Source organism: Apium graveolens, chromosome 4, assembly GCF_009905375.1.
Source record: "Apium graveolens cultivar Ventura chromosome 4, ASM990537v1, whole genome shotgun sequence".
NCBI classification, from domain to species: Eukaryota; Viridiplantae; Streptophyta; class Magnoliopsida; order Apiales; family Apiaceae; genus Apium; species Apium graveolens.
In genome coordinates, this window is record NC_133650.1 from 272,336,735 (window position 1) to 272,361,646 (window position 24,912).

The window sequence follows — 24,912 nt, forward strand, 5'->3', positions numbered from 1 at the left end:
ATTTTTTGGAGTTTTCCATGCTAAACCTTTTAAGCACTTTCTGGATGTATGTACCCTGGGTAAGACCTATCATTCTTCTAGATCTATCTCTATAGATCTTCATACCGAGAATGTAGGATGCTTCTCCCAAGTCCTTCATAGTGAAGTTCTTCGATAGCCACACTTTGACTGATTGCAGCATCGGTATATCATTTCCTATAAGAAGTATGTCATCCACATATAATATAAGAAATGTTACCGCGCTCCCACTAACCTTCTTGTAGACACATGGTTCATCTATGTTTTTTATAAAACCAAACTCTTTGATTGTCTCATCAAAACGGATGTTCCATCTATGAGAAGCTTGCTTTAAACCATATATGGTTCGTAGCAGCTTACATACTAGGTGTTCATTTCCCTTGAAAAGAAAACCCTCTGGTTGTGTCATATACACTTCCTCTTCAAGTTTCCCATTGAGGAAGGCCGTTTTCACATCCATTTGCCAGATCTCATAGTCGTAGTAAGTAGCAATCGCAAGCAAAATCCGAATTGATTTTAACAGGGCTACAGGCGAAAAAGTTTCATCAAAGTCAATCCATTGCCTTTGTCTGAATCCTTTTGCCATGAGCCTGGCCTTATAGGTCTCCACCTAGCCATCTGCTCCAATATTTCTCTTATATACCCATTTACACTCAATAGGCTTCACACCCTCAAGTGCTTCAACCAAAGTCCATACTTGGTTGGTATACATAGATTCCATTTTGGATTTCATGGCACTTTGCCATTTCTCTGAGTTAACACTACTCATAGCCTCATTATAGGTCATAGGGTCGTTATCATCAATGATTGACAACTCATTGTCATTCTCAATGACAAGGGCATAATACCTCTCAGGTTGGCGAGACACTCTCCCTGACCTACAAATGGGCTGTTCCACAGAAGGTTGTTCAGTCTGAACAGGTGTTTCCACTTGAACCGTAGTAGTTTGTGCTTCTTGAACTTCATCAAGTTCAATTTTTCTCCCACTGTTTCCTTCAAGGATAAACTGCTTTTCCAAGAAGTTAGCATGTCTGGAGACAAACACCCTATGATCGGTGTTAAAGTAATACCCTAAAGTCTCTTTAGGATATCCCACAAAACTACATTTTACGGATCGAGATTCCAGCTTAACAGGGTCAACTTTCTTGACATAAGCTGGACATCCCCAAATCTTAACGTGTTTAAGACTTGGTTTCCTTTCTTTCCATATCTCATACGGAGTTTGAGGAATATATTTGGAAGGCACCTTATTCAGTAAATATGCTGAGGTTTCCAATGCATAACCCCACAGGAATACTGGAAGATCCGCATAGCTCATCATGGACCGAACCATATCTAACAAAGTTTGATTTCTCCTTTCAGATACCCCATTCAACTGTGGAGTATATGGAGGAGTCCACTGGGAGACTATACCATTTTCTTTAAGATAATCTAGAAACACTCCATTCAAGTATTCACCACCTCGATCTGATCGAAGAGTTATAATACTATGTTTGGTTTGTTTCTCCACTTCAAGCTTATATTCTTTAAACTTTTCAAAGGCTTCAGACTTGTGTTTCATCAAATACACATATCCGAATCTAGATCGATCATCTATGAAAGTAATGAAGTATGAAAATCCACCCATGGCTTGCGTAGACATTGGTCCACATACATCTGTATGTACCAATCCTAGCAAATCTGCAACCCTCTCTCCATGTCCACTAAATGGAGATTTGGTCATTTTGCCCAATAGACAAGATTCGCATGTAGGATATGATTCAAAATCAAAGGGGTCAAGTAACCCTTCCTTATGCAATGTCTGCAGTCTATTTTCACTAATATGACCAAGTCTGCAGTGCCACAAAAAGGTGAGATTTTCATCATCCCTTTTTCTTTTATTAGTATGTTCAATTTGTAGTAAATTATGCTCTACGTCACATACATACAGACCATTATTTAAAATACCACTTTCATAAGGAACGTTATCTCTAAGAATTAAACATTTACTATTCTGAATAACAAACAAAAATCCAGCCAAGTCTAACATGGGAATAGAAATAATATTCCTCACAATCGAGGGAACAAAATAACAATTATTTAAAACAATAGTCTTGCCCGTAGGCATATGTAAATGAAATGATCCTACAGCTTCAGCAGCAACTCTTGCTCCATTTCCCATCCGTAGAATCACCTCATCTTCCTCAAGAGTCCTACTTCTCCTTAGTCCCTGCAACGAATTGCAAATGTGAGAACCACAGACGGTATCTAATACCCAAGTAGAAATTTGATTTAATGACAGATTCACTTCAATCATGAACATACCTGAAACAGAAGCGGTAGTCTCACTACCCTTCTTCTTCTTCAATTCTGCAAGGTAAACCTTGCAGTTCCTTTTCCAGTGCCCCGCCTTGTTACACTGGAAGCAAACAGCTTTGCTCTTGGGGTCTTCAGCTTTTGGTGGAACCGGCTTTTTCTCACCTACTTTCTTCTTCTTGGAAGGGTTCTTCTTCCTTTTCTTAGGATTGGAACCTTCACCAATTAGAAGAACAGAGCTCTTCTTAGAGGGAAAATTCGATTCCGCAGTCTTCAACATGTTGTGGAGTTCAGCCAGGTTGACATCCAGCTTATCATGTGAAAGTTCACAACAAACTGCGAAAACGAACCCGGAAGTGATTGCAAGACCAAGTCTTGGATCAGCTCCCCATCCATGGTAAAACCAAGTTGTCCAAGACGTTCAATCAAATTGATCATCTTAAGTACATGGTCATTCACAGATGATCCCTCAGAAATCCTACAACCGAACAGCTCCTTCGATATCTCATATCGAGTTGTCCTCCCTGCCACATCATACAACTTTTGTAGATGCATAAGGATAGTGTGAGCATCCATATGATCATGCTGCTTCTATAGCTCAATGTTCATGGAAGCTAGCATGATACATTGAGCAACATTTGTATCATCTATCCACTTACAATACACAACATGTTCATCATTATGTGCATCGTTAGCAGGTTCAGTAGGCTTAGGTGAGTCAAGCACATATTCCAGCTTCTCAACCCTGCGAACAATTCTCAAGTTTCGAAGCCAGTCAGCAAAATTAGGACCAGTCAACTTGTGAGCATCTAGTATGCTCCAGAGTGATAGTGCAGAAGACATAACGTATATAGTAAATCTGTAAATAATGAACACATAACAACAATTAGCAAATATTCAATTTCATTTCAAAACACTATATAAATCGGGTTTTTATTCATAAGTGGCTCCCACTAGTTTATCTAATTTATACAACCCCCTAAGTGAAAATTTAAGCATTCATAATGCTAGTGGGAATAGGGATCCTACATTCCATCACACAACCTCGGCTGTAGCATGAAACGTCATGTGATGTTCAATAGGCAGACAACTCTTGTCAATTACATCTTATGTTATTCCCTAATAAAACTTTAGCCTCTTAAATAATTGAGTCACGGCTGTAGCATGACAGACTCAATATTCTAAGTCAATTCTAACCCAACATTTCGTACAATTGAATCAGTCTCTAACGGCCCACGGCTGTAGCACGTAATGACCTTTAGATTCTAATTCAATGTACACATCTCTATGTAATAGACAAGTATTTCTTATTTCGAAATCAAAGCCCTCGGCTGTAGCACGAAACGACAATGATTTAAAAATAAGAACTACTTTCTACCATGTTGGAAGGCTATGACCGACACAAGCTCATTGTGTCATTGGCCAATTACTACTTGATATTATTTAATTTTAGAGGGATTATATTATGTTACAATCATAATCATATTATAAAGAGATTCTTCCTTTTAAATTAAATATTTCAAATCAATAATCGATAATCAGATGATTCCAAGATCGGGGGGAACATTGTCAAGAGGCGTCACTTAATACCCCTTTCTTACAGATCGAAATCTGGTTTTGACAGAATCATCCTTTCTCTCAAAATTGAAAATTCATATTTAATTACGTGTTTCATAAACACAATAATCTCATGATTGTATTCATAATATTATTGTTAAGGCAAGAAACGATTCCTATTCTAGATTTTCTAGAGCACGCCTTATATTGATTTAAGTTCACCTAAATCTATCATCGCATGGTAAACATAGGCATATATCTCATGTATAAAAATAAATAAACAAGTAAGCATGCAAGTAATATCATGTCACACATTGATATAATGATGTATGGATTTATTATAGCATTTAAAAGTAATTAAAACAATTAAAACATGCTTTAAAACACTTTCGGGAATATAAACAGTTCAAAACTATTATATAAAAATATTTGAAACTATAGTTGTCTTTATTACCCAAAACAAAAAATGTCAAATTCATTTATTGTAGTATTAATAATAACTATTATTAATATCATTATTGGCCCCTTTTGTAACTGTTATTGTATTTATGTCCCAAAACAAAAACTGACGAATTCATTTATTGTAGTATTAATAATAATTATTATTATCAGCATTACAATTACAAGGCCAGTCAATGGATGGAAGCAAATATTAAATTCATATTTATTTACATGCTTAATTATTTTATGAATTTTAATTAAAATAATTTAAAAAAATCATAACAAATAATCTACATATCACAAAATTATGAATAACAATACCTAGATGATCTACAACACTTGTAGAACCTAGATCAGTGGCCAAAATCCAATGCAAAAAATATTTCGAATTAATTCATAATTAAATCTAAATAAACTTGCAAAATTCATAACAAATCCATACATGCATAAAAAAATCTGAAATTTTTTTATATGAATCTCTATATGCAAAACCTAGCTCTGATACCATTGAAGGAATTTACGGATGAGCGGAAGCGTGATATAACAATTATTCCGTAAAAACCATGTATCGCACATATAAAAAAACTTATAAATTAGAAAAACGGAGGAATCTTAACCATACCTTGAAAATCGAAGCTTTATAATATGGTTGCTAGCAGTTGCTCCTCAGTGTGTGAAGCACTCTACCGGTATCCACCAAGAATGATCCTCTTCGATGAAACTTTTTATAAAACCAAGCTTTTATAAAAATAGAGTTTTGGGAGAGAGAGAGAGAGAAAGAAGAAGAAGATGGAGGCTAGCTCTTCTTAGGGTTTTCACAAAACCAAGTGTGTCATTAGAATGAGCCACACATTTAATCTTTATAAAATGCTTTAATAATAATTAAAACTATTTTAATCATTATTTCTTTTTCTAAACTATTTAGAAAATAATTTCCTCTCTCATTATTTCATCAAAGAAAATATTCTTTTATGGTGTGACCCTGTAGGTTCAATATTATGCCGGTAGTAGAAATAAATAATAATAAACTTTTATTAATTATTTACATGAATACTAAAATTCACTAAATATAATTAACTGATTAATTATATTTATTCTACATCGTGAGTGATGATTCTCAACATATCGCGACTATCCGGATAATATGAATTCACTGCTTAGATTACCAAGAACTTGTCAGTGACTAGTTACCGTACAATGAATTCCTTCTACCCTTACAATATCCCAATTAAATACAAGGCATGGATCTCGTGTCAGGCCTATCAAATTTAATCATATGATTTCTTATTCATAATGCAAAGTTCATATTAATGCAAATTAGAAACTCATTTCTAATTTCATACACTCTGGCCAGAGATTCCAGAACTCGCATACTAAGAATAACATAGGATATTCTCTTCCTATACTGGAAGGGGTAGATCCTCTATTGATATTAACTATCTTTATACACAAATCCCTATGCCCATAATAGACCTAATGGATGTCCTTGAGAATAAGGACTAAACCAAAGCACAGTTCATTATATACAAGATAACTTTAACGATCTTAAGTCTAAGGACACTTGTACAACTATCACTCAGTGAATAACTATTGACACGTGAGTAATCTCCGTTAGTTGTTCAACTTATCGAGTCATGTTCAGTGAACTTATTCCCTAATAAGCACCTACGTACTAGCTATAGTGTCACCACACAAATGCCTATGAGAACAGACATCCTCTTGAAGGGAGCAAGCATAGTATGTACCAATCTTTGCGGATCCACTAACATCCGATTAGTTATCCTATGATCATGAACTATTTAAGTCTAGATTTATCATCTTCTAGATCTCACTATTATAATCTCATTATAATTCTAGAAGCTTTACTCTAAATTATGGAGCATCTTATTTAAAACACTTTAAATAGATAAAGCCCATAATAAAACCAAAACAAGTCTTTTATTAATTTCAATGAAATCAAATAGGAATACAAGTAAGTTCTTCCTAACTCGTCATACATGATTGGATTTAGGACAAATACTTTCAGAATGTGATATGGTGATTTGGGATCCCACGCATCCTTGTCACGGATAATGAGCGATAATTTGATAATGCAGAATTCAGAGAGTATTGCAATGATAACAACATAGAGCTTCGCTTCACCTCGGTTGCACACCCACAAGCAAACGTGCAGGAAAAAGTCACTAACAGAATCGTCCTTGATGGACTTAAAAAAAGGGTTGAACGCTCAAGGAACACTTGGGCAGATGAGTAGCTACCTATACTATGGGAATATCACATCACCTGCAAAGTGACTACTAAAGCTACCCCATTTATGCTGGCTTACGGAGCTGAGGTTATGGTGCCGCTCGAGATCACCCATGGATCACCTAGAATCGAAGCTTATGAACCAGAGATCAATGAAGAAGGCATGAGACTCGCTCTCGATCCCATCGACGAGGTCAGAGATGAGGTGTTAGGTCACACACACTGTAGAAGGGGGTTGAATATAGTGTTTACTACTATCAAATCGAATATAAGAACTCAAGTAACAGAACACAGATTTTATTTAACACAATAAACTCTGTTACAAAGAACTGTTCTCTCTCAGTGATGAACAAATTATCACAAGAGCTGCTAGGGTTACAAAGAATAATAATCTCGATAATGATAACACATATAGTGTAAACCCTATGCTGTGTTTATATAGACACACAGTTACAAGATAAGTTCTAATTGATATGGAATATAATTCTGCTTCGTAAAATATATCAATCAGTTATCTTCTCTTCCAAGTATTCTATTCTTCATAGAATTCTTCTTCATGCATATTTCATCATGTCTTAGTCTCGATCATCTTTCTCTTCAATCAGCCGCCTTTCTTATCTGAAAGTCTCCTTAACTCCTGATATTATCTTCTGATGAATATCTTTTGATAACTTAAGTTCTGATATCTTAAGTCCTGACTTCAGTATAAGTACGGATATCCAGTTAAGTACTGATTTGTCCTATTAAGTAAGATCTGAAAACTAAACACAAATCATATTAGCCATGACATCACAAATATATCTAACAATCTCCCTCAACTTGTAAATTAGCATAATATACAAGTTCAACAAATATTTGATGATGTCAAAAACATTAAGTACAAATGCATGAGAATTTAACTAGATAACTACAACTTACAGTCCTTGCAGCTTTACCATCCTTAAAGTTTGATGTCAGCTTCAGTCTGTATACACTTCAGAATTTAAGCAGTTGTAGATCTTTGACTTGGCTTCAATTAATGATCTCTTTGATGTTAGGAGTTGTTCTGAGATAGTTCTTCAAAAGTGTTCTCTCAGCATATTCAAGTTCATTAATCATCCTCCTTCTTGCATCTTTGAGTTCAACTGTATCTTCACCAGTTTGAAAGATAGCAGCTCTAAGATCATTTATCTTTGCTTTTCTTATCCCCTGATCCAGTCTGATGACATATGCTTTGTCAGACTCTAGATTGAATTCAAGTCCCTTAATACCAAGATATGTAGTGATTTTTGCGGTATTAGGCTTCATCTCAACTATTTCTCCATTGTAGGATCTGTACTTAGGAAAGTATGGTTTGTTAGACTTTACAGAGTAAAGTTTCTTTTGCCTTTGAATATCATATTTTAAATAACTGGCAGCACCATTTATTGATTTGTTCTTCACTTGAAGTAGAAATAGAACATGTTCCAGTTCTTCAAAATACTTCAATCTTATAACATTCTTCCTAATTTGGAATACCCTCCCATCTGTCATAAAGTATAACATGATATGCTCTTTCAAAACAGAGTGGTAAACCATTTGTACAGATTCAAGTTGATTCAATCTCTCAGGAGTTGCTCCTACACCTGGTTCACTTAAGGAAGTTGGATCATTGGTAGTGTTGTGTATTCTTCTTTTATCAGAACTACCCAATCCTGATTTATCTCTTGCTTCCTTTCCTTGAAAAACTCTTGCTTCAAAACCACTTGATGTAGTCTTCAAAGGTTGAGTCTGTTGAGATTTTGTGTATCCTGGTAGAAGACTTGTGGTAGGTTTAACATGAGCACTGTCAGAGGTTAATGTACCCTTCTTCTGATCTTCTGATATCAAGCCAACTTGAGCTATGTCAGAGGTTGCTTGCTTCTTTGTAATATCAGAACTTACTATATCTTGACTCTGAACAACTTGAGTTATGTCAGAGGTTGGTTGAGAAATCTTCTTTTTCTTCAGAGTAAGATTAGTATCTTCTTCATCAATTATTTCTTCATCAATTATTTCTTCATCCACATTTGGCAGATAGACTATAATAACCCCCAAAATTTTGAACTTTTTGTAACCCTTATGAATAGTGTTTTTGCTGAATGAGAAAACTTTTTATGCCACACTATGTAGGGGTTCTGTTATGGATATTCTGAGATTTTATTAGTACTCTATATGGTATATAAGTGTATGTTAAGATCGTCAGAATCCAATTCTGAACACTTTGATTTTTTCCGGAAATCTACTAGATACGGAAAGAATTGAGTATAAGGTAACAGGATAAAAAGGATTTAAATAAAAGGATTATAAGAGAGGATCATAAAAGGATTATAATGTATTGAGAAAGGTTAAGGAAACCCAAGTAATAAGATCCCGGGTATGATCCCTCAAACGATAAACGAAAACGAAAGTTAAGCGAACCGTATAACAGATCAGCGGTCATTAGGCAAACAATTAGGAAGTTAATCAAGGAGGTTAGGGATGATGAGGTCATCCAACCAATAAGGAGAGGGCAAGTAAGAGATGATGATACAATAAGGTGATGTAACCATGACATAGGGAGGGAGGAGGTGTGGTTGGTTTATAACCACACAAAGACAAGGTTAATAAGGTAATTAACCAAAAATCCAAACAAAACTACATCCACCAAGCCAAAACAAATCATTTCATCAAAACAAAAATTTTATTTCTCTTCACCAAGAACCTTGCTCTCGGCCTTTTCTCCCTTTCAAGAAGAAGATTTTCAAAGTTCAAGTTCCAAGCTTCCTTAATTGGTAAGTTAATTATCTAGTACTCCTTATGCATAGATATAGCTATCCCATGAGTTTAAGCTTCAAATTCCTTCACAATCTCTTCCAATAATTCAAGGAAGAAGATGGTGAATAGTAACTTTCAAAAAAATAACTTTAGTTTTCTTGAATTTTATGAAAGTTTAAGGTTATACAAGCAAGGATCAAGGTTCTTTAGGCATTCAAAGCTCTTGTGTTGTGTTAAGAAGCTTTAAGAAGGTATAAACTCCAAACCCTAGCTTTAGTTTTGAGTATTTAGGAATGGTTATGATTTATATAGTATATGTGAAGCATGAAGCTTGTTTGTTTAGAGTTTGGGTTGGAGTGGTAGTGAAATGAATGTTGAATCTTGTTGATTTGTTAAAGGAATTAAGTATAGTTTAAATTCATGATGAGAATAACATAAATTGGAAGAACTTGAGGTGTTGGGACTGTTGTAGTGTGTTTTTGATGGATGTTGGTTGTATGAATGAATTGGGATTGATTGGTGGTTGAATTGGAATGGTATAAAATTGGGAAATCACGTAAACATAGCCGTCGTAATGTCCGATTTACTTTAGACTGCTTTTGTTCATAACATTAGGACCCGAGAACTCCCTGCTAGGTTTTGACCATTGCCATTTTTAGATAGTTCATGTTACAAGCTTCGTTTTGATATGTGTTTCGTTTGATTCCGATGAACGGTTTAGGAGAAACGGTTAAGTAACGACGTTTCGCGAACGAAACATTACCCCTCGCCTTACTTTGAAACATAGGTTAAAGACCTAAAAAGGGTTAATTAGTGTATGAAACAATTATGTTAAGTGTGTTAGGCAGTTGGTAAGACACTCGTGAAAGAATCGCCTTAAAACTCGTAATGGTTAATTTATTAAAAATGGTGGAGCCGAGGGTACTCGAGCGACTTAAGAGAATCATTAAGCGCAAAGCGGGCGTTAGAGTCTAAATTGGTTAAATTATAGATTTACAAGTGACTTTGGTTTAATTCCAACTTATATGTTGTTTATAGGTTACCAGACTCGTCCCAAGCCATTAATAACCCCCAGTCGCTCAGGCAAGTTTTCTACCCGTTATACGGTTGTTGTGATGTATACATATGTATATGCATTATCTTGTGATAGATGCATGATGGTTAATTAGCAAATCTTGCGATATATTGGAGCATGTGATATGGTATATATGCATGTCTGTTTCATAATCTTGATATATATCTGTTGATTCTAATGCTTATAGTTGCATAATACCTATGCTAGAGATAAGCAGTAGTTGCGTATACCCTTAGTATAGGGGACCCAAAGGTGAGCTTTTTCAAAAACCGGGAGGCGAGGCTCCCAAGTATAATATATATATATATATATGAACAGTTTTAAAAACTATTAATCGAATAAGGTTTATTCGATAACTTTATTTTATTTAATAAATATTACTTTGAATATTCATTCGAGGACTTATGACTCTGTTTATTCTATTTAATGAATATTTATTTAATGAATATTATTTTAAATATTCATTCGAGGGCTTATGACTCAGTTTATATTATTTAATGAATATTATTTGAATATTCATTTGAGGATCTATGACTCTGATTATTTGCTGAGATATATTCTTTATTTTATTAAAGAATAAGGTGTCGATAATCAAACTTATCTTTGATTATTCAAATAAAGATAGTACTTTCGTATAAGTATATCTTTGGTTATTTAATACTCGTTTCAAGTATAAGTTTTACAACTTCTACTTCAATTATTTTTATAAGGATTATCATTATGGGAATATTATTTAAATAATAATATTCAGATATTTTCTAATATATCGGGACTGATTTACTTTATTAAATCAGCAGTATTCCAAACACTCTTTAAAGTGTTTTCGAGTCTTCAAAATGATTTTTAAAAGTTAGAGCGGATCCCAAAACTCATTTTTATATTTAAGATCTTCCTTTCAAAGGGGATTTAAATATTCGCTCAAAACCTGGGGGATCCGGCTCAGTGGTGTATTTTACATTCGCAACGAGGTTGCTGTTTTGATAAATTAATTGATTACTTACCTAACGTTCGAGAAGTAAGTCCATTTATTGAGTCGGCATAAGCAACATGGGCTCAGTGGGCGTCCATGAAAGTGTAAGTGGCTCAGTGGGAGTCCATCAAATGCGTAAGTGGCTGAGTGGCAGTCCAGCATAAGGTCGTATTGCGACCAGGGTGATGACCAGTGGGGAATTCGTGCATCTACTAGTAGAAAAGGTTACTTATTGGTATCTTTGCCTGATCAGCAAGATATCGGGTTTATGCCACAATTATTTTCCCTTTCCAAAAATTCATTGGATGTTACAAACTCTGTTCATACTTTACATGACAGAGGTTTTCAGAGACTGTATAAAGAAGATATATATGTGGATATATATATCGGAACTTAATGAAGTATATCATAACTTCATTTCCTTCAATAATACTTCAAAGATTTAATCTATTCAAATCTTGTCTGTAGTTTCATCTATGTGATGAACTGTTGAAAACTGATTATAATTTGAACAGTGGTAGTTCAAGTGGTTTTCTAAAATGATATAAGTATAGTGAAGTATTTGGTAACTTCATCTTCCTTTAAGCTTATATCCAGTAAGTAATTATCTTACACTTGATAAAGGTTTTCAGTAAGTTATCTATTTAGATACTTGCATTATTGATTACACTATATATTATCTTGCGAGCTGTAATGCTCACTCTTGCTTCATTTCTTCATCACACAACAACAGTTAGGAAAGATGGCCAAGCTCAAGCAGACCCAGCGCAAGAGCGTGGGAAGCGCCCCGCGCCTTCCCGTTGAGATCGTAGCTGCTATAGCTGCAGAGGTAGATCTATCTGTAGATCAGACATTCTACTTTTGTGAATCAATTATGTATAATTATAACTTGTGGCAAATAATGGCAATTAACTGTAAACTTATCAAGTAATTATTTTGGGTTGTAATAACTTTTAATTGTGAATTCAAGGACTTGTACTTATTTCAATTTCATCTCTGAGACTATGACGTGTTGTGGTGTGTGTTAGTGTGGGGTCACAGCATGAGGTTGTTTATTAAGCGTAATTAACCCGAATCGGGGGAATTAGTGACTCGTGTTGTGAAATTAGCCCAGATTAAGGTCGTTTAACCTATTCACTCTCGTGATTAGTTTGAATTATGGATAATTAGTGTCTTATGCATGCTGATTAGTCATGATTAGCCCCGTTTATGATAGATTAGCATTGATTAAGGCCAATTAGTGCATTCTAGCTAAAAATTAGGCTCTTATAAGCCTAATTAGTATCTTGTAGATAGAAATTAGCCCTGATTAGGGTCGAATAGCTCCGATTAGGGCCGGTTAGTAGCTTTCACCCTATAATTTACCTTGACGAAGGTTAAGGGGTGATAAATGCTCGCTTTTTAGTCCAGATTAGGACCGTTTAGTGTTGAATAATATCCAAATAGCCTGTGTAAGGGCCTTAAGTATGTATACTCACACTAATAAGTCATTGTAAACGTGTAGTTCATTCTATACTTTATAAAAAAAATGGTGATACCCATGAAGGGCCGATACCCGAAAAGGGCCAAAAGTAACCCAAGTCACGAAAAGACCATTATAACCTCCACGAAAACTCAAGCAGTATTCCTGGAAGTTGGGGGGGCAAATGATATGGATAGAAAATACATCATAAATACACATTAAATGTCACATTAATTACACTTGGGCTTCTTGTCTGAAGTCCAATACAGACCTGTCTGGTCCGAGCTCGTAGCAGACTCAAGACGGCCCATGTAGACAAGACCCACCAGCAGAGGTCATCAAGGTCCACGAACACAAGATGTTCACAGACTAGGCCCAATATTACTGAAAGAGCAAAGACATGTTTCCTGAACGGACTCAAAGTCCTACATAGAAGATTTTGGAGTTCCTTCCCTTTAAGGACTCCTAATCACCATCTAAGTTGAAGACTTGTCCACCAAGTCTCCCAACACAAGTATAACCCTAGACTCGCCTCTATATAAAAGGTTTTACCCCTCAACCTAGAACTCCATTTTTGGCTTGATTCTCTACCACACAGAGATATGTAGGCATATTGCAAGGACTGATAGTCCCGAACGCGAGAGCGGCCATTAAAGCTCGAAGCTCACAAACCTAGCATTAATTACTAAAGCACTCTAGTTTTTATTCCACAACACAACAGTTTCGCACTTGATGTTGATTCTAAGTCTTCGTCTTCTGCATTTTGGCAAGACATGCCTCCTGATTGTGATACTTTAACTAACTTGACACCTGAAGTTGATCTGATTTCTTCTTCCAATGATCATTTCCTTAAAAAATCTACTCGCACTCATAAACGTCCAACATGGTGGACTGATTATTAGTGTCAACCAAGTTAAGTCAAATATCCAAGAGCCAACTTCGTGTTGACTTCTTCCTTTTCTCCTGCTCATGCTTCTTTTATGACATAACTTGTTAAAATTAAAGAGCCCGCTTATTTTTCTCAAGCAATCACTGATTCCAAATCGATAGACACCATGAATAAAAAATTAGATGCATTAGAGTCTAATAACACTTGGATATTATTTCCTCTTCCATCAGGAAAACAGTCTATCGGATGTTGTTAGATATATTGGTGATGTCATGTCTAATCTGATTTGTTTAGTTTCAGAACTTATTATCAGAATATCAGAACTTAACTGGAAATCGGGATTTACTGAAGACGGGAAGATATCAGAACTTAAGGTATCAGAACTTGTGATATCAGAACTTAAGGAAGGATATGCTTCAGAAGTAAAGTGCGGCTGATTTACAAAAGAGGATCTGGATTAAACAAGTAAAGATATGCATGAAGAATTGGACAGCTATAGGACTGCAGAAGATAATATCTGATTGATATATTTTAGGAAGATATATATTTCATATCAATTAGAATATATCTTGTAATTGTGTACTATATAAACACAGTTTAGGATTTACACTATATGTGTTATCATTCACGAGAGAATATAATTCTTTGTAACCCTAGCAGCTCTTAGTGATATTGTTCATCACTGAGAGAGTAGTTTAACCTACTGTAACAGAGTTTATTACGATTGAATAAACTATTACTCTGTGTTCAAAATCGATTTGATTGTACATCACTATATTCAACCCCCTTCTATAGTGATTACTGTGACCTAACAGATGTATATGGGTCTATAAGATCAAATATCACGTTGATGGTACTATGGATCGTTATAAGGCACACTTAGTTGCTAAAGAGTACACCCAAGAACTTGGGGTCGATTTTCATGACACGTTTGTTCCTGTTGCCAAATATGTTACTGTCAAGACCATTAGGGCCATTGCTTCGTCTAAAAATTGGCCTATTTTTCAGTTAGATATTAACAACGCTTTTCTACACGGTGACTTGATTGAGGAAGTTTATATGGATTTGCATGTGGGTTATATGGTTGATTCTGCTCATGCTCATCTCGTTTGCAAATTAATCAAATCGATTTATAGATTATGGAAAACTTTTCGTCAATGGAAAAGGAAATTGTCTGATTTTCTATTGGTGCTTGGTTTTAAACAATCTTTGGCTGATTGTGCCTTTTTTGTTCATCAACAAGGTGATTTTTTATTGTTGTAGTCATCTATATTGATGACATCTTATTGACCGACAACCATATTTTTTTATTGTTAATGTGAAGATGGCTTTGCATACCAAATTTAGCATCAACGACTTCGGTCAAGCCAAGTTTTATCTTGGTCTTGAGATTTCTCGAAATGACAGAGGGTTGGTACTACGTCAACAAAATTTCATACTGTATATGTTTTCCAGTACAAATCTCCTTAACTCTAAACCCCTTTCTATTCCTCTTGATCAAAATATCAAACTTTATGACAACTTCCGTTTTGGGGACTTGCTTAAGAGTCATTTATATCGAGGTCTGGTTGGGAAAATGTTATACTTAACATTTACAAGGTCTAATATTAGCTACTCTGTTCACCTTTTAATTTAGTTCTTACATGCTCCTCGTGAGAAGTATTTTTGTTTCGTGTTATTCGTTATTTTAAGTGCACAGTTGGTTTAGGTTTATATTTTCATGCTAACAATCCTTTAGTCTATCAAGGGTATTGTGATAACAATTTGGGATGGTGCGTCGCAGGTCTGTGACAGGGTTTTGTTTGCAGTTAGGTTCTTCCCTTATTTCTTGGCAGGCCAAGTGACTTCCTAGAGTACCATTGAAGCTGAATATCGAGTTTTAGCATTTATTACTATTGAGATTATGTGCCTTAAATACTTTCTTGCTGATTTGTTGATTCATGTTACTAATGGTGTTCCTGTGTACTGTGACAACCAGGCTGCGGTTAATATTATTAACAATCTTGTTCAACATGCTCGTACTAAACATATTAAATTGGATTGTCATTTTATCCGTGAAAAGGTTCAGGCCGGTGTCATTAGTTTTTTGATAATTTCTACGAAGGAACAACTGGCTTATATTTTTACTAAAGTTCTGGGTAGTGCAACCCATTGGTATTTTTGTTCCCAGTTTGGATTACACAATTCTTGTGTATCTTTAACTTGTGTGGAGAGTACTACGAGTCCTACAGATAATTCACATTTAGTCGATGTTGTGGTTAGCTTGAAATCACAACATAAAGACTTCCGTGGCTCATGCTTTGTCATCTCAGATAAATAAGTAATTGTTGTATTCTGTTTTGACGTCGTGACAGCTGGCCTAAGTGACCGCTGTATTTCTGTTAGGATTTCTGGTAGACTTAAAATTGTATAAATGTCAAATCTGTACTGATCATTAAGCAACTTTTACAAACATGAATACATTTTCCATTTTTTCTTTGTTTTTCTTCATTGTTGTTATTTCTAAAGCTTCATATTCATTTTATTACTAAATCTAATACCTTTCAAATTATATTTACCGAAAATATAATAAAGACTTTGTAACACATTTAACTTTGTAACAATTTATTAAGATGGGATTGCGGAATAGTATAGAAAGGTAAAATTCGTTACAGTTTTGTAAAAAAGTGATTAAAATCAGTACGAAAATATTATCAACTGGAGTATTTTTTTACATACATTCTTTGAAACCTAAGAGAGATTTTAGTTTGGATAAAACGCCTAACAAAATTTTACTGTCACTCGATTGTTAATTTAATGACTTGATTTAACATTCTCTTCGATTTGAAAATTTGCTTGTTTTCCATTAGAATATTGAAATCATTTTTAAAATTTAGAGAGACTGAAATTTAAGTGATTTTAACAGCTCATTTCTCAAATTATTATGAGCACAGTCCATTGTTTCTTGCACCCGTAATCATTTATTGATAATAAAATTATTTTTTCAAGATCCGAATATGCTGTTTTGAGATGGACCAAAGTCCGAAAACCTCATTTTGAGCTAAATATGTCCAAATTACCAATATTCGAATTTTCAAGACAAAAATTGCTCATGCCTTGAACAAGTGCTCGAACCAAAAACCTAAGGTGATTCCAGGTTACTGTTATAACATGTGAAATCATGTTTTATCACACACGGCCACAACTCAAAAGAAATCTATAAATAGGAATAAGTACTTTCTGAAAACTCAAATCTGTGATTAAAACCTCGTGTTAATGCATTCAGTTATTGTCTGATAGTGCTATGAAATGTGAATACTTGTGATAAATGTGATGCCAACACCAGTAGACCACGGAAGGTTAATTAATCAACATTCTCTTGATTCTTGATCATACTAGTCTGAACAATAATGTCCAACTATGATACACAGAAGCAGGTTCCTTTCATAAAGGGAAGAGCTGAACCCATCTCTTAGTTTATGCACCCCACTCCCTGCAATAAACCATAATATTCTGATTTAAGATACATAAACAAACGTTACAATGACCTGGAAGTAGCATATTTCGTTTACAACTACCCCCAGCAAATAAGTTGACAATTTGTAATTTTAACTGTTTGTCTGTTTCTGAGATGTCAGTTCAGTATTCAAAACTGAATTACAGTTTTAAGTTTAATTGATCCTTTAGTTCCCGCATTAAAATTGGTTCTCCCACCAAAGCGCCTATATATACTTTTCTATAATAGCTAGCAAAAAAACTTGCAAGTTACAACTACACTTCATATTTATCTCAATGTAGCATATCAAACTATCTTTAAGATCAATGATTTACTTGAACTAGAAAACCACACAACCTGAACAAAAAATGGTTATTGAATTCTATGTTACTCGGACTCTTCAATTTACCTTTGAGTACCAGTGTCGGACACTCGATACTCGGACATGGACACTTATTTTAGGCCAAAAACATGTATATTTTTCAAAATGTTGCCGAGTCCGATACTTGGGCACGTGTCCATGTCCGCCACTTCTAGCCGAGTCTTGAATTACATATCCTGCCCAGCTAAGGAACCACTTCAATTTAAAGAACTCGCAAAAACTAAAGAACAGTGAAACCTGTAATACTTTACAAAAAAATACATATCAACTAAATTACTACGTACGTATAATACTGCGGAGATCATTAAAAGGTATTCACACTTCACTTTTAAGTTTTAACTCTCACGGATGCAACCTACTCATTATGAACATTTTATTAATATTTTTAGAACCTTATCAAAATATACATTTATTATACTGAACTCTATCCTGCTGTCCTAATTTTCCATCAATGAACTCATCCACAAGTAACTGAATAATTTTAATGTCATGCTACTGCATCTTACCATATTTGGGATCGAGATTCTAATTTTAAAACTTAATTAAAACATACATTTGTAATATTGAACTATAAAACATCTGACCAACACTCCATCTTTTTTCTTCATTTAACAATTCCAATCATCGAAAGTATTATTAATATGGAACCTTTTTTGGACAATTTAAATTCAATTTTTCGAGTTCTATACGTGGATAGCTTGGTTTCCCATTCAAGCTAGCGACCAGATCACGAATTCATATATATATATATATACTATATTATTATAAGCGAAACATGATTTCGTTTGGTCGGTTGGTTAACGCCTTCCTAAAATGTATGTTAACACCTTCCAAAAATAAATCTGTATCCGATATAACTACAAACTGAATTATTATTAACCTAATTTCTAATTGCACTCAACTTCTTTTTACCTTTTTTATAAGAAACCAAACACTTACAAAATTAATATTAATAATTCGTATTATAATGTAACAAAATAATTAATAAATCAAGAAAATATTAAAAAAATACTAAATCCACATCTATCTATACTATATTATTATAAGCAAAACATGGTTTCGTTTGGTCGGTTGGTTAACGTCTTCCTAAAATGTATGTCAACACCTTCCAAAAATAAATCATGTATCCGATATAACTACAAACTCTATGAATTATTATTCAACCTAATTTCTAATTGCACTCAACTTCTTGATTACCTTTTTTATAAGAAACCAAATACTTCCAAAATTAATTTTAATAATTCATATTATAATATAACAAAATAATTAATAAATCAAGAAAATATTAAAAAATATCAAATCCTCGTACACCATTGTTATTCAATATTTCAAGCGACCTATATAGACTGTAGTATAAGGACTTTTTAAGATTTTATTTATCTAAATTTTGATTTCTTCAATAATATAATAAATACAAAATAATACGTAAATATTTTAATTTCGTTTATCTGAATAATATATAACTATGATATTTTATAATTTATTTTTATAAAATAATAAAATTACAAATATTATAATCAGTCCGTGCATCGCACCGGTTATAGGCTAGTATATATATATATATAAACCCCAAAAAAAGTTATTACTACTTATGGCAATTGGTGTCAACTGTCAAAGGTTGATTTCAGCAAAATCTTCAGTGAAACAACGTACTCTGTTGGGGATAGAAAAGCACATTTGAGATGTCATGAGCAGGCATGCCTAAACTTAAAAGACTATGCATTAATTCTTTCAAACCCACCATTCATCTACTAAATGAACCGTGAAAGATATGTTTCTTATAACCATGCTTTTATGTATGTCATTGTGTGGATCACTAACCATAGTTGTTTGACCAACTGCTGCTGCTAGTTTTAGTTTGGTTAAATTATTTCATCATTTACTATATTTTTTATTATCACATACTTTATATTATATTCTAGTGTTTCCTTTAAAAAAATAAATTTAGGTTATATAAAAAATGAGCTGTAATAGTGTTTACATACTTTGAAATTTGAACATGATTTTTAACGATTAGAACTTATTTCAACCTTTAGGCTGATTACTGATTTAGACTTCTTTGTTGTCCTAAAAGGAAATGAACCAAATGGTACTTGTTGAACTTGGGTATTATACAGCAATCGGGGGGAAACCCTATGTTGTAAGGAAAACTACCTACAAATTAAACCACATCTCAAAAATCACATAGGTAGATATCGCTAGCTTAATTCAACATTGGATCTGAGTTTAGTATTTAAGGAGAAGGATTCCCGAAGTATCATCAAAAGGATAATGTGGGTCACCAAGTAGTACAAGGGAATTGTGAAGGCAATGGAATGGGCTAAAGCAAATATATGCTTATACCAATGAACATATGCAATCCATATATATGGTAACCATTCAGATTGCTGCCCATCTGACATGCTTGATGTAACTTTTTAATGTGTGTGTGTGTGTATTTATATGTAATATATGTTTAAAAAGATTAACACAAAAATAAGTATATGAGCTTTAACAAATTTGTGTGAAGTGAGAATAAAATTCCGATTTGTGCACCTGCAACTCTGCAACCTGTTATCTAATCCTTTCATGCTGTGAATGGGACGTGTTGGCCTCTTCAATGCGTCTCGTTAGCAATGAGATACCATAATGTGATGCACTTGAAGCAGCATAATATGATGTCACAGTAACTTGAGTAAATTTGGGAAGCACATATCCTGCAATATCAGTTATATGCATGTTATCATTTTCCTAATCAAGCCTATAAATTATAAATAAATAGATAACGAATGATAAATCATATTGAGATTCCACATATTCATTCACAAGTTATCTAGCACTCACGGAGCTTGAAACTGATGGGTCCAACAAGAGGGGTCAAAGACCATTCAGAAAATGAATTAAATTGCTTAAGGATTTGTATTTTTATTTTAAGCTACTTGAGAATCATCCAACTTGAATCATGGGTACAGATGATTTTTTTTTATTTACAGGGAGAAAGGAAAAAGTGAATTAAATCACATTCTAATTTCTTTTATAAACTATTTAGCATTTAATTAGAATTCTCTACATAAAACTTCAAATCATTTTTTCGAGTTGCATGGGAGAAGAAATTACATTTATTAACAGCAAAAATGCATATCACTTTTGTAAACTTTCCTTGCAAACTTTAAGTGCAACCGATGAATAGTGTAGTAAAGTAAGATTCCCATGTTTTGTCTTTACCAAAAGATCTCATGGACAGGCTTAATTCAACCACAGAGTGATTCTGAGAACCAACAACTTTAATATTTAGTTTTGATGTCACGGCATTATTATAGGCGAATTATTGCTTTCATTCTTAAAAGTTTGTCACAACTACCTACACTAAACATACATAGATCGTCTATACTATATACGGCGGAACCTAAACAAAGGACCAAACGTGGAAGAAGTCTACTATATCTTATTTTTTAAATAAAATATTAACAAGTATACATTGCTAAATGACAAGCTCAAGTACATAGGATAGTTAAAACGACTTCAACAAATATATTAAAATATTATCTCTACCTCCAAAGGCAGCACTAGCAGCAGAGAACATTAGAAGGGGCGGAACCTGTTAGAAATTTCCAAAAGTAAAACGAGATTTGAATCAAATTGAATGAAGAGAAGTGCAGAAACTAGAAAGGCAAGTATTGTTTACAGAAATCAAGAATAGGATAAAGAATTTCTCAAGAAATATGTAAATGATTGCTAGGAATTAATGCAAGCGCAATACTCATATACCCCTATAATAAAAGGAAGCCACTTCGGCCCCTTAACATGTTTCTGAACAAATGGGATCCCTGAAATAAATCCATGTCACACATTACAGAGATAATTGATCATGAAGTACTTTGCCAATGGAACAAACATAAAGCATACTACATACCTGTGTTGAAACCATGAATTGCACTAAGCATTCCACCTATCCCACAGCCAGCCTATTGCAATAGGTTGTTTACAATGAAGTTAAAAGCAGCTAAAGTATATAGCAAACAGTTTAGATACCTAACCAAACAATTTGTCCAAGCATTTTAAATTGACCAGGTTGCAATGTCTGTCCCATATGCAGCTCATGAAAAACGATATTAAACTTTACTTTTGTGAAAATGGCATCTTAGGTAGTCTTGCACGTATAGCATTATCAACTTATTAATAATCAAAAAGCAATATCTAGTTATTAACGAGGAATCTGCCTCGCAGTCGCTTCGTAACAAAATTTCTTCACCCTCCCAACATACATGTTTCAACAAATAATGAGGATAGAACAAAACATGATAGATATTTCATTTCTTCCGATTTTCCTATATACTAGTCATTCATATATACACAAGCAGAAGTTCAAATGAGAACTGTAGAAACCAAATGTTGTTCACTTCATTATGTTGTCTGCTGCAAATATTGTAACACGGAACATCTGGTTTTCACTATTCTCATTCAAACCCAACCCGCAAAAACTTGATAAAGTCGTCTACTTCCATATTCCCAAGCCAAAAAAGAACATTTAAAAGGAAGTTATAAATTAACTACGGGTTTTATATCGAAGTGCCCACCAAACTCGTTAAAATGTATCAACCACTCAATCTCCATGGCGACTCATTTAAACCACTAAAATACTAGTATATATCACTCTGTTACTTCAAAATTTTGTCGTAAGTAACATATATTTTGTTAAGCTGACAGACATGTGGAATTGAGATAAACATATGAAAAAAAAGCAAAACTAAACATTTAACATGTTATCAGGGACACTACAAAAATGGAATTTCTAACAGGAAAAAAGCCAAAGTACATGAAATATATACACACGTATACCCGGTCAAATATTATTTCATTCTCAAAAGGGGTAAAACCTAGATGGTTGAAGTATGCGATTGATGCTACATCAGTGATCTTTCAAGGGAATCATTCATCTTTTAAGCTTTCTTTGATCCATTACTTCAATTACTCGAGGTACGTACTAGTATTTCACTTGGTGTTTCTTTGATTAGGTTTTTTTGTTGATGAAACAGTATGTCAACCGTGATAAATATAGAGGTTAATCACAATGGTGAATTTGCTCCCCAACATAACTGCTATTATATTGGTGGAAAGTCTGATATGGTTAGTATTGATACCGACTTGTTCTCGTTCAGAGATACAGTAGTGGCAGGGTTCAGCACTGTTCTATATGTAGACAAAAGGGTCATAGGAAGAACAAATGTCCAGGAAATGTTGGTGCAAATGCTGGAAATGTTGAACAAAATGTTTACAATAGAGCTGAATGTGAAAATGAAACTGAAGGTCAGCAGAATGGAGGTCAAATGGGTGAAAATGAGAATACAACTCATGGTGAAAAAAGATGTTGAAACTAATGAGGTTAGTGGTCAAATAATTGGTCAAACAAGGAACAAACTCGGGATTATGAGGACAAAGTTGGATGTCAGGAGGTCAAAAACAAGAGGCTTGGTCATTCCAGATGCTCCGATCATTTCAATACAAGCATCTCAAACAAATCAAGACCTTACGGATATGATAGGAAAGAAGTCAGGGCAAGCACCTTCAAGTGGCAGCAGTCACTTCATGTATCAGGTACTTGATAAAGAGGGCTTTGAAGCACTGTACAAGCCAGCACATGCTAGCTCTTGGGTTTGCACTCAACCAGCCTACAAGAAGGTATCATCTACAGTTGAGGCTACATCAACAAGAGCAACTCCGCCTGCAACAGAAGTTCCAGCAGCGTCGAACATATCCATAAGGAGCAGACTAAGAAATGCCAAAAAGAACAAAGACCACGGGACATCAAAATCTACAGCAGAAAATCCTTGCAATTTAGATGACTAAATTATGTTGAGTTTCATTTGGTACTTTTTATGTTTGTGAACCTTATGTTTTTCTGGCCAGTACTTGACTTTTTGGTGTTCAATCTTATGTTTGGATTATGAGTCTATGACAAGTCTGTGACTTAATGGTATTAAACCTTTTAGCATTATGACTACATTGCTCAGGAATGCAATTATTTTTTGAATTATGACTAGTTTGTTTCTTTCATTTACGTTCCATTATAGCAGTATATAGTAGAAACATATTTATTAATTCTTAATAACTGTCACAAGAGTACTAATTGAAAGGACATATTTTTTTCATCTATCTATTAAATTTTACTCAAATTAATACTGCAATTGCAGACCACCCAGCTACACTCCCATTTTACTGATCCAGAGTTTGATATAGCGGATATGGGGCTTTTATTTTACTCGTGAAGATGAACATAATTTTAGGACCAATCAAACAGATGAGAGAGAGGCACTCAAGTTTGCTGATAAACCATAATAATCATAAGATAAAGGTCTGATATATACATACACGAGGCCAAGTTTGCAGTTCAATCAAATGTATTAGTTGTTAGGTGCCAACCAATCAAAGAAATAAACGTCACTGGCAAGCACAGCACTTCCATTAAAAAATCTAACGGAGTGATATATACTAGTATTTTAGTGGTTTAAAATGAATCATCATGGAGATTGAGTAGTTACTTGATACATTTTAACGAGTTTGGTGGGCACTTTGATATAAAACCCAATTAACTAGTAGCTATCAACATATAAGACATGTCTACAAGAAGAAGAAATAAGAGTAGCGTACCACAGCAGTGGCATCATGTAAAACAGAAGTGATAGTCCACTCCCCATTCTCCTGTATATATCATATCAAATCAAATACCTAACGAGCAATAAAACAAACACTCGCACTGCAAAAAGTTAATTATATACATATTAGAGAGCGAGAGAGAGAGAGTACGGAATTAGGATCGAGGAGAGAAAGACAACGAGGACAACGAGGGTTGCCGAGACCAGGATTAATGGTGGGATCGAAGTCAAGATTTCCTCTTCTCAGTTTCTCCTCGTATACTTCTCGAGTTCCCATCCCTATTTTCTTCAGACCCCCAAAACTATGGCCTCACGGACGATGTATTTTTCAGAGTTGATTGCACTACGGGCCGGATTTAGATCCGATTTCACTAAATTTATCCCTGTTCAATTAAATTTAGGGGATCGGTTTGCTTTGGAATTTTTAATAACATAATTTTTATCCAAAATTATTAGGATTTTGGAATATGAGATCGGATCTTCATATTCATTTAATTTTTTTGAGATGATAATCTATATTATTATATTAAAAATAAAATATTAAAAATACTATTATATTAAAAATGAAATATTAAAAATATTATTATATTAAAAATGAAATATTAAAAATTTGGTTGTTGGTGTTTGGTCAACAATCTCGAGCCGTCAGATCAAATTAATGAAAACTGTTAAATATAATTTTAATAATTATTATTCAAGTGATATAAGATTGAAT

The 24,912-nt window shown here is 34.1% G+C and overlaps 1 protein-coding gene and 1 long non-coding RNA gene across 4 annotated transcripts; one reads left to right on the forward strand and one right to left on the reverse strand.

The window, feature by feature from the left end:
* The first annotated feature begins 15,063 nt into the window (after positions 1-15,063).
* On the forward strand, positions 15,064-16,168 carry LOC141717145 (uncharacterized). The gene is made up of 2 exons (XR_012573540.1): positions 15,064-15,307; positions 15,492-16,168. It is a non-coding gene; the product is annotated as an uncharacterized LOC141717145 (long non-coding RNA).
* A 741-nt stretch (positions 16,169-16,909) lies between these two features.
* LOC141720995 (uncharacterized) lies at positions 16,910-24,574 on the reverse strand. Of its 3 annotated transcripts, none has more exons than XR_012574624.1 (8): positions 24,349-24,574; positions 24,193-24,243; positions 21,458-21,509; positions 21,313-21,371; positions 21,097-21,142; positions 20,101-20,261; positions 17,593-17,741; positions 16,910-17,180 (listed from the first exon to the last, which is right to left on the reverse strand). XR_012574624.1 is itself a non-coding variant. In XM_074523721.1 (7 exons), the coding sequence occupies exons 1-6, from the start codon at positions 24,472-24,474 to the stop codon at positions 20,119-20,121; spliced, it is 477 nt and encodes a 158-aa protein (XP_074379822.1). In that variant the 5' UTR covers positions 24,475-24,571; the 3' UTR covers positions 16,910-17,180; positions 20,101-20,118. The 3 variants fall into 3 exon arrangements, 1 of the variants encoding a protein (XP_074379822.1); XR_012574625.1 differs by having other exon boundaries at positions 17,593-17,802; XM_074523721.1 differs by lacking the exon at positions 17,593-17,741 and having other exon boundaries at positions 24,349-24,571.
* Between the last annotated feature and the right edge of the window lie 338 nt (positions 24,575-24,912).